A 15,738-nucleotide genomic window follows, 5' to 3' on the forward strand; every position below is an offset into this window, starting at 1 on the left:
AGTAATTTCAGAACCAACGAGTGCACGCTAAGCATCATACTTTGGTATAGTTATGTTTATTATAGCTTCAGTCCTTAACGTGATGTATTCCTTCATCACCTGTCCCAGCTACCATAGGGGGAGGGGGACGGTACACCCCGGACAGGTCGCCAGTCTGCCACAGGGCTAACACAGACAACCATTCACCCCTATGGACAATTTAGAATTACCAATTAACCTAACCCCACTAACCGCATGTCTTTGGAATGTGGGAAGCCTGAGTACCCGGAGAGAACCCACGCAAACACAGGGAAAACATGCAAACTCCATACAGAAAGGCCCTGGCTTGATGATACTAATCGCAACCACTAATCACTGCGCCACCGTGCACTTACCTGTTTATTTTTTGCTCTCCCTCATTTTGTATGAGAAAGGGGACAGAGACCCTTTTAAATGCTTGAGCACCCCTAAAAAGTGTCTAAACTCACCAATATATTCCTTCAAATGCAAAAACTCAGTTGATGCCTTCTTTTCCCCCAAGCTTTATTTCGAATCTTGAAGAAACTGAGAAAGTTAACAGAATAGCTGTGTTTTAAATACATAAAAATCGATCACAGTTACAGAAGGAGGAGAAAAAAATAGAAGAAATATTTCAGTAACATTTAATTGCAGTTTTATCCCTTCACTTGAATGCAAAGTTGCCGCTTTTTAAACTTTTAAGTAAGGTGATGAAATAGGTAAACGATGCAAAAAAAAAAAAAAAATACAAACAAATAACTGAGTTAGATCAAGATAATAAAATATCAATAATAGTAATTTAAAAAAAATTAAAATCTTCTTTTGTCAGTGTGGAACAACTCAAGAGGTCAGCAAAAAATTTTGTCTCAATAATCATAGCGGGCAAATATAAAATTACTATAGAAAAGAGAATACCATATCAAACATTAAAAAAAATTATAACATTATACACCTTTCCAGAAACCTTATGTAAAAATAACAAGACCAAGGAACACGTTTCACGAGATTTTCATTCTTTAATTTTTGAAAGAAATTGTTAACTGGACAGAATCTATGGATCCGCTTAAATGAGACTTTGAATTAACTTTGACCAATCTCCCTATTTCTAACTTTGTTAGAAATATCTTTTTGTTTGTTTAAGTCAATATAATAACAGACTGTTGCTGTATTGGGCAACAAGTTTTCCGGCAACTTACTTGCCGGAAAAACAAACGTTATGAATGCCATCTGCACAGGGTAAGAAGGCAACACATACGAGAGCTCCTCATTTGACGCTGAAGTTGCAGTCCGCGATATTTGTGACGCGCTCTCTACGTCCTCATCTAAAGACCTACGCGTGACGTCATCAACAACGAGAGGTGTTCAGGTTCCTCGGAAAGAAAGATCCCGCGCGCCCTAGCAACCTGAGAAACACAGGTAAAGGCTCTTGTTTAAAACGTCGTTGTGCCAGTCATGTTGTCTGTGTAAACCGAATGAATAACCTGCAAAAGAAACGGTAACAGCGGTGGAAAGGCCTAAGGGAGCGCACTGATGACCGGCGCCCACTGAGACCATTCTCTTGCACGGCGGCCTGTTTTTGGTAGCTAGCTTGCTGCTAAAGCTAGTTGGTGGTTGTGGATCAAAAGACACAATAACCGCACCTACAATGTGTGTGTACATGACACTCATTGTCTGTCTCACTCAATGTTAGCCACAACTACGCTAAAATAGTTAAATAGGTGATGATGCGATCATCATGTTTGGCATCTATTGCTAGTTTGCTCGTCGACTGTCTTGTGTTGTGGGAGACGGTGACGCCGTCAGGGTGATGATGGCGCACACTGGGGCTTTTTTTTGCTGGGAATGCAGTCAGTTGAGCGTGTAACAAAAAAACACAACCCTTATGTGCATTTTCCAAAGCGGTGCTGTCATAATTTCGGAAATCAAACGCCTTCGTCTTCGTCTTGTTTTCTGTTCTGCTGTGCATGCTACCGACGTCCATTACGAAACCCAGGCAGTAATCTATGCCCTGTGGCCTAACTTTAAGATCTTGGCTCCACGACGATTGTTGCTCGCCGGCAGTCATTACTGTGCAGTTTTTCGTTTTATTCACCACATCTGGTAATTGTTGCCATTCCAGACAGATGTGTTTGAGCATTATAGACAGAGCATGGGCATTCATCCGACTGGTTTCTTCTAGAGATTGCTCATGCTGAGGCCCGTTACTTAGCTAATCATTCTAAGGCTTTGCAGATACGAAACTTGGGAGTTTATTTTTCAGTCTTTCAATCTTTGTAGTATTTTGGGGTGCAAGTGTGTGACCATGCACAGGGTAGTAATCTAAAAATTACTATTTGTACAAGCTTCTTTCCCTAGAGGCGAGTAATCATGAAGTCATACAGCATTTTAAAGCTTTAGCATAACATTTACTGGTTATTACCTATGAACTTTATTTTCATTTTCTTTGAACAGTATTTTTTAGGTTGTTGTTTTATGTATTGTTATACTTTAAAAGCCATGGTTGGATTTGGATTTTTGTGATTAACTTATCACCACTGAGGTGATAAATTATTCACCTGAATTTAAGGGATGTTCTCATGTGTGTACACTGTGTGTAAATAAATAGGACCAGCTGGGTCAAAGGCTAGTTACTGAGCAATGAGCAAGTCAAACAAGCTCACGGGGCTGAACTATTGATCACATTACTCCTAATTCGTTTTCCTTGTCTAAACTCATCATCTGCACCATAAATTAGCAAAGAAAGACTGGGTCAAAGTCCTTTGAGTAATCAGGTAGGTAGTATATCTGAGGGATTCCTAGAGCTGAACATACTTTTCTTGCACCTTTTTTGGTCCTGTTCTTTCTGGTTTAGTTGCCATGGTAACAACATCCTTGGCCTAGTTGTGAGTGACCCCTAGATCAAAAACCGTGTGGTCTGAGAACAAATGAACAAGCAAACAAAATGTATCCTACTGGTTGTGAATGTATTTCCTTTATTTATTAAGATTGAATCACTGACAGGAGTCTTAATAGCTTACAACATGATCTTTTTGGTTTAATCAGTTTATTACATTGTGACATCTTGGGGTGAAATACACAGTATTAATAATGTATGTTGTTTTTTGCTTTTGAGGTTTACCTTTGTCTTACCCATTCAATTTTGAGATGTTTATTCATTGTTTTATTGCATGTCAGAGCAATTTGCCTTAGTGCATGGTTAATCATTCAGATAAAGAATCCCAAAGTTGAATATGGTCATCTGAATGTAGTGTTTGGAGTAGGAGAAATGTTTTGTCTCTGGTCCAAGTAAATTCTTCAGTCTCAGTGACTGCAGGTTTCCCCAACGTTTTAAACAGTACATTTACATTGTAACCAGAACTAGCACTATTGCCTAACAATGGGCTGTGAGCTCCGTTTCATGATCTTTAAAATGCAAATTGTCATGACTGTTGATTAGTGGCCATGAGTACCATTCACAGAGAGTTGGCTGGGTTTCACCTGGGTGAAAATCAAATCTCAGTGATCACATTAACTTGGTGGACAAACACAGCAAGTTCACCCAGGAGGATACGAAAAATAATAGGTTAGCTTTCTTCAGTTTCATAGTCAATGTGTAACAGTAAACCACTGCATGAGGATCACTAAGGTTTGACTCTAATCATCCACTGGAACAAAACCTAGATATCACTAGGGCACTACAACACAGAGCTAACACCTTCCCCACAGACACAGACATGCCACAGAAGAACATCATAACGAAAAGCCCTGAGTAAATGTGGTTACCCTAGCTGGATATTTGTCAAAAGCTGGAAAGTACCTTAAATATGGTCAAAGTGATACAAGAGAAAAGGTCAACCAATTCCCAAATGAAAACCTTCACTAATCCCTTAATATCAGAACAGGTGAGACACATTTTCTCAACACTGTCACTGTTGTTTTCAAACACCAAATTGTGCTACTCCAAAAATTGGTAGACCCCAAGATTTAGTTCCCCCAACAAAGAGTAATATAATGTATGTTGTTAAGTGCCATGGACATTACAATGAGTTTTTTATCAGAGAAACCAATCACCCTCTGGCTAAGCACAACGCAGAACTACCTCATCAGGCCAGGACTGTTTACATCTGCACTCCAGTGGTCACTTTTTCAATATTGATGTTGAACCATCCAATGATTGATGTGCACATCCTGGACAGTGAGGAATCCTAATTTGAGTGAGGAGTCAAGGATGCCATTTATGTGAAAAAAGAGAGAGTGTCTCTGAACTGAGGAGGGTGCCATCTTTCACCGTCTTACAATGCTGTGATTGTGGCCATGACAATTTGCATATTAACGATCATGAAACTGAGCTGACGGCCCATTGTTAGGCAACGGTGGTAGTTTCGGGCATTATGCAGATGTACAGTTTAAAAGGTTGAGAATTCCACAGACAGCTGATACCGAAGAAGTCACTTGGAGGTGTGACGAGACATTTCTCCTGCTGAAAGTGCTACTTCCAGATGAACAGAGTCAACTTTCTGGGGTCAGAGCAATTTTTATTTGGTTAAAGTTTTAGGGAGTATCTCTATCTGTTGCCTTAATTTATCCTTTCTTTAGTTTTTATTATTTTAGGGTTTTTTTTTTTATTATGTATTGTCTTTTTTATTATGCCAGAACCTGACTGCATCATGTCTGCCCTCGTGGTTTAGTAGTGTTGGCTTGTTTGGGGAAAATAACAGTCTACTGTTATGTAGCTATCAACACTATGAGAGCGCGGTAGCTAAACATAAGCTTACATCAATGTACAACTGTTGGCCGTGGCAGATTGTAGTGATAATTCCTGCTATGCTCAAGGTGGAGCATAGCAGGTGCTATGCTCTTGCGCCACGGGGCGATCGTGGCTCAAGAGTTGGGAGTTCGCCTTGTAATCGGAAGGTTGCCGGTTCGAGCCCCGGCTTGGACAGTCTCAGTCGTTGTGTCCTTGGGCAAGACACTTCACCCGTTGCCTACTGGTGGTGGTCAGAGGGCCCGGTGGCGCCAGTGTCCGGCAGCCTCGCCTCTGTCAGTGCACCCAAGGGTGGCTGTGGCTACAATGTAGCTTGCCATCACCAGTGTGCTTTGGTCTGTATTTGGCTTTGGCCTGTATTTGCTATACAAATTTTACCTTTTACTATGAAGGTATTTGATACATTGTTGTTAACGCTGCTTTATTCAGACCAACCAGTATTAAATTTTTGCTTGAAAGTTTTCCATTGCGTTATTCTCTATGCTGTAAGATTGAAACCTAAAGTTGAAGAAGAAAGTGTTGGTATGATATCTGTCAAAACATTTTTAATTATTTTCTATTAACTGTAAAAATCTATAATCTGTGTAGGGTAGAGATAAGAAAAACATGATCTTACTTTGGGGTAAAAATTTATTATTGCAAGGTGTGTATGTTTACCTGGCTGAAATAACATTTTGCTTGGATAGAGGCATGATATGCAGAGACAGTAAAAACAAAACATTAAATTAAACAAAATTGAAAGTTGTCAAAATTGAAACAGAAAGTAGTAGTCTCTAGGTCTTGATGCATTCTCAATCATCCAGGAAAGTAAATCTCCAAAAGTTGATTCTGTTCATCTGGACAGAATCAAGGAACTGAACTGAACTGAAATTAAGGAACTGACCTCCCAGCCCATTGTTCCTTCAGTGGGCTGGTTTCAGTCATTATGCAAATTTACTGTCTATAAGATTTGGGGAAACCTGCAGTCAGCTGAGACTGAAGACGTCACTTGGATGAGTGACGAAACGTTTCTCCCACAAAACGCTACGTCCAGATGAACAGAATCAACTTTTGGAGATAGTAGTCTCTAGCATCAGTCAGACTTTCTATTTTTAGACCTTCTTTAAGTGCCCTCCTTTTTTCAAATGCAGTCTTTTTGATAAAACTTGCATGTCAAGGCTAAGTTGATATATGTCTGATGATAGTGAGGTTATTAGATTATTTATTCTGGATTCTTTATTTCATAGTTGAGAAAGTTTTTTTTTTTTTTTTTGCTACAGAAGATATTAGGAAGTATATAGTATATATTGCATTGTTCTCTGGCAGAATGTCATCAAGTATTTCACTGCAGCCAAGAATGGGTATTGTCGGGATTTCAATGCTGAAATTATTTATCAATAATAAAGTCTGTTGTCTGTTTTCCATAAGTCTGTTGATGTTTTTTTCCAGTTCCTGGTGTAAATCAATAACAGAACAGTAGTTATGCCTACCATTTGGGCTTCGAGGACCTAAGGAACATTTTCATGTTAAAAAAAATAAGGCAATGAAATGGAGACATTGTAGTTTTTAGGACATATATTTTAGTGTATTTTAACGCTCCTATTTTGAACTATCTAATTTGCCAGCATGAAGGTAACTTAGAGTGACATGGGTGTAGTCAATCAAGGCAAAAGTGTATGTTGTTGTTGTTGTTGTTTTTTACCAGTTTCTTTCAACTTGGAAATAAGGTTCTACCATAGAGTGAAACAAAGTAGAATGAAAGTGCTGCATCACAACCAGTGTTGGGAAGGTTACTTTTAAAATGTATTCCACTACAGATTACAGAATACATGCCCCCAAAATGTATTTTGTAATGGATTCCGTTACGTTACTCAATGAGAGTAATGTATTCTGAATACTTTGGATTACTTAATATATTATCAAGCTTTTTACAACTACATGAATCTACTATTGATGTGTGATTTATTACTATTACCCTAACCCAACTACATTTTTAAATCTTAATATAAATGAGTAACAGTAGGGTGGACATTACATAAGGCTGCACTTTTTGCAGCAGTCTCGTACGGCACACTTAAAATCAATCCTTTGATTTTCTGAAAATCGACAGTGCCCCTTAAAATCCCGTGTGCCTTATGTATGAATTCTGGTTGTGTTTACTGACCTGGAAATGATTTTATGTTGTACACGGCGCTCAAAAATCTGTCAAATGTTTCAGTACGACTTTGCTAAGCTACGCTTGATGGATTGTCGGAGCATTACGGCTATCGTAGGCAGGCGCCTTGCAGAGTGATATGTACTGTGCTTCAACATAATATTACCGTATTGTGTGTGTATAACCTCTTTTTAAGTTTTGTGGATATTATACATGATTATGCTGAGGATATGTCGGCCAATTTCCACTGGAAATGCCTTTTGATTAAACTGTCAGCAAGGAATTTGCATTTGCACTGTTAATTTTTTATATAACTGTAATGCATTTAAAAACCTGCTTGTTTAAGTGAAAATACATTGATGTTTTTTTTTTTTTGCACTAATAAAGTTGAGGAGTTGTAAAGTATTTTGTCTAGTGTCAATTATATCATCAGTTATATCGTTATCGCCAATTTTCAAATGTATATCGCGATAAATATTTTTGGTCATATCGCCCTGCTCTACTGTTCAGTCTTAATAGTTTACTTAAAACTGGGCTAAACTGCCCATGAGACTACATTTTTTAAGGCTATGCCTGTTACACTCTGCCTATTTCCTTCATATTAAATAATTTTTAGAACAATCATTTTGAAAAATATTTTGTCATGTTATTATGCGATCTGCAAGTAGAGGTGACATGGGCCGCGAGATTGAGACACAGGCATTAGAGCCTCTTAATGTGTGTTTTGTTTGTTTTGTTTCCACTGGCGTGGAATTACCAAAAATAGAGAGGGCATAGCCTAACATATGAAACAGGAAAAGACCGCTGTGTAATCCATTTATTTCAACAAAGTAACTGTATTCTGAATACCACCTTTTTAAACTGTAACAGTAACGGAATGTAGTTACTCATATCAGAGTCTGTGTGTTGTTCATATGAAAACATCAGTGCCTTTACATAGATGCATATCACCTCAATTGGTAAATACACACAAGATAAAAAGATACACATAAATGCTTTTCAGAGAGGACAGAGGTGCGAATCTGTGCGTGTACCCTGAAACATTTATGTTTTAAGTGTTGGTAATGAAATGAAGATGAAATGAGATGAAAATATAATAAGGCAGATTACATTTAGCATATTTCTTAAGTCTGAACAGTATGGCTTGTTCTTTGAATGATCGCTTACATACTTTGTTTAAGGTCAGGGATAAATTTGCTTATGAAACTGAGTAGCAGTACAAAATAACAGTTGAAATATGATATATAAAGTAGCTTTATATTGGAATTACCTATTCTTGCCAAAAATTATAGATGATCAGCTAGCTGGGATGACATGCAATGAAATTCTGAACTGATACTGATTTTATTTAATTTTATTTATTTATTCTTACCCCACCCACCCACTATAAATTGGTGCATCTTAGGGCTGTGCGATATGACCAAAATCGTATATCCCGATATAAGACATGTATCGTCCCAATAACGATATAAATCACAAAACATTTTCTATAAATTCTGTGAATCTCGGGCAGCTCAACTTGCGTGAAGTGTTTCCAGCTGGGCGTCGTGTACCTACCTGGAGTCGAGTGTTTTAACCGATGCAGGAAATTATACATTTTTAGACATAAGTTGTAACTGCCGCCGTTTTCTTTGTGAGTTTTTATCACACAGCGTGCTGCGGGGAAAAACCTGTTCTAACGTTTGAGTCTAAGGTGTATTTTTTAGCACCTGACAGCTCTTTTTTGCTTCTCATCCGTAAATACTCTGCATACTCTTTCACGTGGTTCAGTTTATTTTGAAAAGTCTCAACAGGATCTTGAGCTTTATTGTGAAAGGTTTATGTGGAAAATACATAAGTGGACTCGCGATGGTTTTACTGTCGTTGATGCTAACAACAACGCATAAAAACAGGCGCTTGCCCGTCTGTAGTGTGGTTATATTAAATATAAGAGAAAGAGAGAACTTTAAGAAATTAATAGAGCCACTACAGTGACCATCAAAACGATGAAAAAAATGGTGCCGTAAACAGTTTATTTTGCGACACCGCGAAACAAACGATAGCGTAAAATGAAACGATAGATGTTTTAATATCGTCATCCAATATATATTGTTATATCGAACAGCCCTAGTGCATCTCATGTCAATAGTCTTCGCAATATTCTAAATAATATGCAAGCATATATAGTACAGTTAAATGTATATACTATGCCAGAAATATTGTTGTAGCTAGACTTTGGTCTAGCCATTTTGGTATAAAATGCAACGTTTTACTACAGATGAAATATTTGTTAGATTAATTAACTCCCAATTAATTGTTACTACCAGGTACCCATTTCACTATCTTTTTTAAGTTTTTTGTTCTTGAAATTGTAATTAACTCCACCCCCCTCCACACACACACACAACTCAAATTGCCTGTTCCATGTGTTCTCTTATTTTGCACCCTATAGATTTTGGCTACTCCAATACTCTGATGATTAATGGAAGCACTCTCAGACGTTCATGCAGAATCTATGTGTGCTACAACCTCTTCTTCTGACCCAGCCCCCCAGTCTAAATGCAATTCTTTTGCATCCCCCTTCTCTCTGCTATCATCCCCCTCCCTCCCTTCCTTCTTTGCTGTGACTGAATATGATCTCCCCCACCCTTCCAATGTCATAGCCGTTGGTTTGGCCTTCTCTGTATTTGGTGTAGATTGGAGCTTTGTCACTCTAGCAGCTGCTGTATTGTAACTGGGAATGGTGCATATGGCACATGGACTGGGAAGTGAGTCTGTGAGAACAGCATCATTGTTTGGCTGTTGCACGAAAGTGATGCTGCTTGTTTTATTTAGCAAAAATAAACATTGTGCATTGCACTCACAAGTCACTTGACAAGTATACTTTGCACAGTGGGGCTCTTGTTTTCGTGTTTTGACATCTGACCGTTTTTAAAGTGCCTACCTTTTCATGAACATGATATTTTAAGAGAGATGTCAACTTGCTTAAAATTATATAATATATTGTATTATATTATGTATTGGTACAAAATTATATAATGTGGTGGTATATGGTGAATTGGAGACTGAAATTCTAGGATGCCTTTTTTTAATGCTTTAAGGAAAAACATAAAGCCATGAAATCTTGAGAATGTGTTCTCAATGCATTCCATGCATGTGAAGAGTTGCTTCCCAGCACGTTTTAAAGTTTGCCACCTGCTCCAGGTTCTTGGAGCGGCCTCCAGCTCTCAGAAACAGAAGAATTGTAGTCACCAGCTGTAGTTCTGTAGTGGATGGTAGAGTCAGAGTTTGTCTGACTGCTTGAAGAGAGACTTAAGAAAGCTGATGGACAATTGATTGACAAGCCTGAACACTAAAACCAGCCACCACTAAAAACTGCCCAGCATATCACTTTGCTTAAGTGATATGCTGGGAAGCAGGACTTTAGCTTAACTTTGTTAGCTTATAACACTGGTGTTACAGAGGTTACTAGTTTTGCCAGTTCCATGTAGCACAGACAAAAGTTGCAGCACAAAAATGAAATGTCTGTTAGAATCTCTAAAAACCAAAAACAGTGCAGTTCATTACTTAAACACACTGACAAATGACAGTAATGCATACAATGAACACACAATAACAAAAATATTTTCAGACAAACATTTTTATTTGTTAGTGAAAATGCAAACAGAATAACTTGTATTCATGTGTATGTGTAATACATAGGTGTGTGTTGAGAAGTTTGTGTCATACTGTATGTATGTATATGTATGTTTTAGAGAGATGTATGTGTCTGTATACAACACATCCATAATTATGTGTGTCTGTATGTGTGTGTGGAAAGTAACACCACCAGCACATCTGCTGCCCACTGCTTTAATCGAGGCTTCCATGTCCTCTCAGAAGGGGACAACCTTTGTTTCTGCTGTTTGGCCTGAATTCTTCAAATGGGCAGCCTTCCCTGTTGATTCTGATCACATCTTCTGTAGTAGACACGTGAAGGCTGCTGTGAGTGGTGTTCTTCATATGTTGTTGTGCAGAAAATCTTCACTCACACTGAGCAAAGGAGATTGGCAGTACAAGCAGTATTTCAACCAATTGTGGGATGTTCTGAAATATAAGGAGGCAATTATTTTTACATAGCATAGACATGGCTTTGTAAATATTGAAGAATGTCAAATTCTGTCCACACACCTCAAACTCCCAACAGTATGGCTCTTTGGTGAGGGTTGCCTACCACAGCCTTAGTTAGGACTTGTCCTTAAAGGTGGTCCTGACGAGCATTTTCAGCAGCTGCCATTCTCGAAGGACCCGCTCTAGCTGATATCCACCACTTTGTTAATAGAGTAACAGAAGGAAAAAAGGAAGGAAGAAAGTTCTGGCCACTACGGTCTTTAGTGAGTGGGCGATAGTGCCAGCACGCTCTGGTTGTTGTTTAAAGATGATTGCATCCCTGGGTGTTTGTTAACATTATCTCTTTTAAATATCTTGTTTCCCCCGACATAAGAATTGCTTGATTTGCCCTTTTTCGCTGCTTCTGAGCAGTATTAACGAAATACGTCTTTTATCCCGATGGCCTTGTTTTCTTCCGTTCTCATTTAAGTGTTTAAAATATCACTCCATTTTTTTCAGTATGAAAGTACATCTTCCAAATTCCATTAGATTCTCTGAGCCATTTGCACATACGTCTACCAGTGGACTGGCAGCAAACACAAAGGAACTGTGGGAATTGTTGTGGAATTTAAGGCTAATTATGATAACAATTTGTTATCACAACAGACTACAACTACTCTGCGGCATTACAGCATGCCATTGCTTAACAAAAAAAAAAGCAAAGCTGTGACACGAGTGCTATGTATGCAAAATAGCTCTGGGAAGTCAACTTTTTGCACTGCTTTTTCAAACTCACTATTGTACACTCACTGTTACACTGATAGGTGATCCCATGATCACACAGTGTAACAGACATTGGATACCTAACATTGTTTGCTACACCAGTCTGTTAAGGTCACACGACACTGTCAATTAGACATAGACCACATAACGCCAGTCCTCCTAACAGCTGAAATCAGACATACCCAGGTCACTGATTTAAGAGTGCCACAGTATGTTTGCAATATTAGTCACACTTGCATCCGTGACAGCCATTGTCAATATGAACTAGTGAAATTTAACTGTTGTCACTAATATCAAATATCAATAGTGTGAATATGCATTTGCTTCAGCAATACTGAAAGAGTTGTTTACAGCACCTAGTCCAGTTTTAGAAAACTAGGGTTCTCTTCTTGATTGTGAATTATAAAAATGTGTAGATGAGCATATAATCTTAGTGCAAATTAAAAACAAAATTAGTGTGATAAAGTGTCATTGTGTTAGACACACATTTTTGCTGTGTGATGCATGCGTTACTAAGCTGAACAGTTCATGCACGTGCACAATAATTGTGTCTGCTTATCTTTTAATATAACTGTATGCGTTCAGGCTTGTGAAATGATATTAGGTCAGATCAGTTAGGAAGATTTACAGCTTCTAATGGAAAGTGACTAGAACACAGATTCAGACACTAAGCTGATACTTTAAGATGCCATTAGATTAATTAGAAAAAAAGTGCATGTCTAGGGTTTTAACCTCTTAAATGCTCAAGCGTTCACTTTACAGAGGATACTTCTTGCCGCATTAACTAAAGGTCTTATAATATCCTGTATCCTATTCTTACCTCAGAGAGATTTACTTAAGCTTTCTTTTCTCTTTCCTCCACAACATTCTTTGTTCTTTTCTTGTTTGGTCAGCATTAGCACCTCAGCACTGTATATTTTGCAAATCAAGCAGCTTATTTCAATATAGGTTACATCTGTGGTTCAAACTTATTTTGAGACAGTTGCCCTAAAATGCATCTTTGGGAATGTTACTTTACCTTAGACAGGTAACAGTAATAATACTAAGGATCCCAAGGATAGATGTTGTTAGCATTACACTTCATTTGTGGTTACCTTAGCAAGGTCAGTTGTAAATCCACATGTTCAACTGTACATCTTTAAAACCTGGCAGTGATGGCACTCTCAGGTCACACACGTTCTGGTAGTAAAGTCAGAAGAGAAGGAAAAAAGCCTTATTTTAGTCCTTAGCAAGGTAGAGCTATTCGCTCTCACACATCACTTGCAGCATAGCATAGCGCTTGTTTTCTTGTATTTATTTATTTTTTTGTGCTTAAAAACACCATTACAGCATGTTCATAGATAGGGCTGTGTTTAGGGCTCAAATGATTCATCGAGTAATTTTAATAATTTGATTATTAAAAAATTCTTGACACAAATTCTTTGCTTTGCTGCTTCATTTAACACACGGCTCTATACTGCACCAGAGTTGGAAATGCAATCCACATTGGTGACTAAAAACAGACTGCAATAGAAGCGTATTTAGGAGCAGCGTATGAGTAAAACATTTGATAACATTAAGCTCACTGACACTGATAACCCAACAGCAGGAGACATGATGACAGTGCCGTAGTTTAACATGGAGTTGGAGTCTGTTTACACACCGTGAAGAGCAAAGAGGTGGAATCTTTAGAGAGATGGTGAGCTCAGGTTGAGTAAAAGAAAATGTGTTTCTAGTGTCTAAAACAACAGCGCTGTTCCTGTAATCACCATTTAAACCTTTACTGGGATAAAGCTAGCTGCCCTTCATCCATCAACGTATAAATCCTGCTGCCTACAATCCATAAAACATAGCTTAATTTTTTTTCTACGTTATTATTTCCAATTTTCTTTAAATATCGTGATAGAATTTTGAGGCAGCATGCCCATTCCATTCAGAGCCTGGGCAGTGTCCTGCATATGGTTCATTTAATGAGTCACAATTGCACAGCCGCACAGTTGAAATGTTTCACTGTTTTACAGATGTTTTGTGCACTGCCGCCATATTGGATTGTAAAGTTGGAGCTGTGACTTAACAATCACCTCTCTAAATCTCCCAGTTAGAAGTCTGAGGTGTTCCGGTTGAAATTTTTGAGTGGGGTGCCAGAAATACGACTTCTGACTTCAGATGGAATGCACCAATACTTCCCTTACAGCTTTTTCACGAGCCAGCCCACTTTTTGCAATGATGCAATGTTTGAATGCTAAACATTATTATGTAATACTCTCAGTATTTGCAGTTTAAGTTTTCCACAACAATATAGATTATGGGCGATTATTGCAATACTGCACTTAAGTTCAAGCCTTGATTTAGTCATGAGTTTATCTCCTGTTTTAAGCAGTCAGTTGGAACTTGAATCTGCCTCATAGATCTGGCCCGATATAGTTATTTTTCCTCAAAAAAAAGTCCCATCATGATATCAGTCTGTGTGCTAGACGAGGAGATGATTGACTACAGATAAGTGAGCCCTTAGATTGGTGGGGGAAGGCATATACAAGATTACTCTAAGGAGAATGATTGTATGGGGGTGGAGCGTGATGAAATGGACTGAGAAAAAGACAGGAAGGGGGTGGGGTCTTAAAGGTGTAATGGAAAGGGGCAGAGAGAGAGAGCATGGACCTCAAGCCATTGATGGAGAAGTGGGGAGGGGTGAAAAGAAAAAAACACGTAGGAGTAAGAGAGAGAGGGAGGGGGGAGAGAGAGGGAGGGAGGAGTGTGTGGGCTGAGGCTTGCTGAATGAGGAAGCAGTTGAGCCATTTTTTTTTTTTACTGTTGAGTAACTGCATGCTGGTCTGCCTGTGTTAGAGAGGGTGAGAGCGGGACCTGAACGAAAAAAGTGTTTCTTCTGGATCTTATCAGAGCTCAGTCCTCTCTTTCACCTTCCCCTCTCAGTTTTGTATACATCTTGATTGCTGTTTGTGACTATTTAAGTTGGGGAGGCCCTGGAGAGGACACACAATGGAGCGAAGAGCCTCTGGCAACTGGGCTGTTGTACTGTTGAGAGGGGGATGGTGTAGAGAGAGGACCGGTTCACACAGCTAACACAGCCTGCCGGCTGTAGGTTTCCAGCAGCCTGTCCTCCCGCCTGGACCTACTCTTTCCCGGCTGGGGCCTCTTTTTCCTGGAACAGCCACCCTCAAACTACACTTGGACTACACTACGGATTACTCACCGTGTTCTGTGGGATTTTATAATACATACTGGAGCCTGAAGAATAAATCTATTATGTTTTTTGGATTGAACAAAGGGAAAAACTAACTTCTCTGTAATTCTTCCGTGCCCTGTTTTGGTTTTTGCTTTCTCTTTCTGTTTAGAGGAGTTCGTAAATGGATTACAAGATGCATGCCAAATCAAACGATTTACTGGATTTCCAAATACTGGATACACTTCTGGAAAAAATTGCGCATTCAGTCTCTGTTAAAAGGTAATGTTATCTGGTTACTTAGAGTATGTTACATTTTTCTTCAGAAACTCAGTTGAGTCACTGAAGGTCCTTATAGTCTTATATTTACAAAATGTTATAAATTTGTGTACATGGTTAAAAAGTATAATAGAAAACACTAAGGACAGCCTGGAGTCATGGTTCTTGGGACTATCATGTGGTTAGAAAGACTTGAGTTTTATGGGACCCAGCAATTCAATCCTGTTTTAGAAATATGTCTTCAGTTTTATTCTGAATTGTATTTGGTATCTAGATTTCAGCCAGAAGCCTACCTCCTGGCGTGAGAGAGAGAGAGAGGAAGGGGGAGTACAGAGGAAGAGTGTAGGGTTTTGTGTGTGTGTGCGCGTGTGTGTCTCCTGATTCCTGGCAGGGTTTGGCTTGCTTATCCTAACCAGCTGGAAGTTTAACTTAAAAGACACTACATGATTCTTGCCTTTTCCTGTTATGTGTCTGACTCATGGTTAGTCTATTCGAGTCAGTCTGTATGACTCATGTAGTAAGCGGTTGTAATCAGCACAGGGGGAATTTTTTTTTATATGTGTGACCTTTCAG

General features: G+C 38.7%; 1 protein-coding gene across 3 annotated transcripts in view; it reads left to right on the plus strand.

The window, feature by feature from the left end:
• Window positions 1-1,268: 1,268 nt before the first annotated feature.
• brd4 (bromodomain containing 4) overlaps window positions 1,269-15,738 on the plus strand; it is a 36,842-nt gene continuing 22,372 nt past the window's right edge. For 2 of the 3 annotated variants that reach the window (XM_085157305.1, XM_085157306.1), the window contains exon 1: window positions 1,307-15,168. In XM_085157305.1, the coding sequence (XP_085013431.1) occupies window positions 15,071-15,168 (98 nt within the window). In that variant the 5' untranslated portion in view covers window positions 1,307-15,070. Of the gene's footprint in view, window positions 15,169-15,738 lie in introns of all 3 variants that reach the window. The other variant, XM_085157307.1, reaches the window with a different exon arrangement.

This window comes from Neolamprologus multifasciatus, chromosome 4 (assembly GCF_963576455.1).
Source record: "Neolamprologus multifasciatus chromosome 4, fNeoMul1.2, whole genome shotgun sequence".
In the NCBI taxonomy this organism is placed as follows: Eukaryota; Metazoa; Chordata; class Actinopteri; order Cichliformes; family Cichlidae; genus Neolamprologus; species Neolamprologus multifasciatus.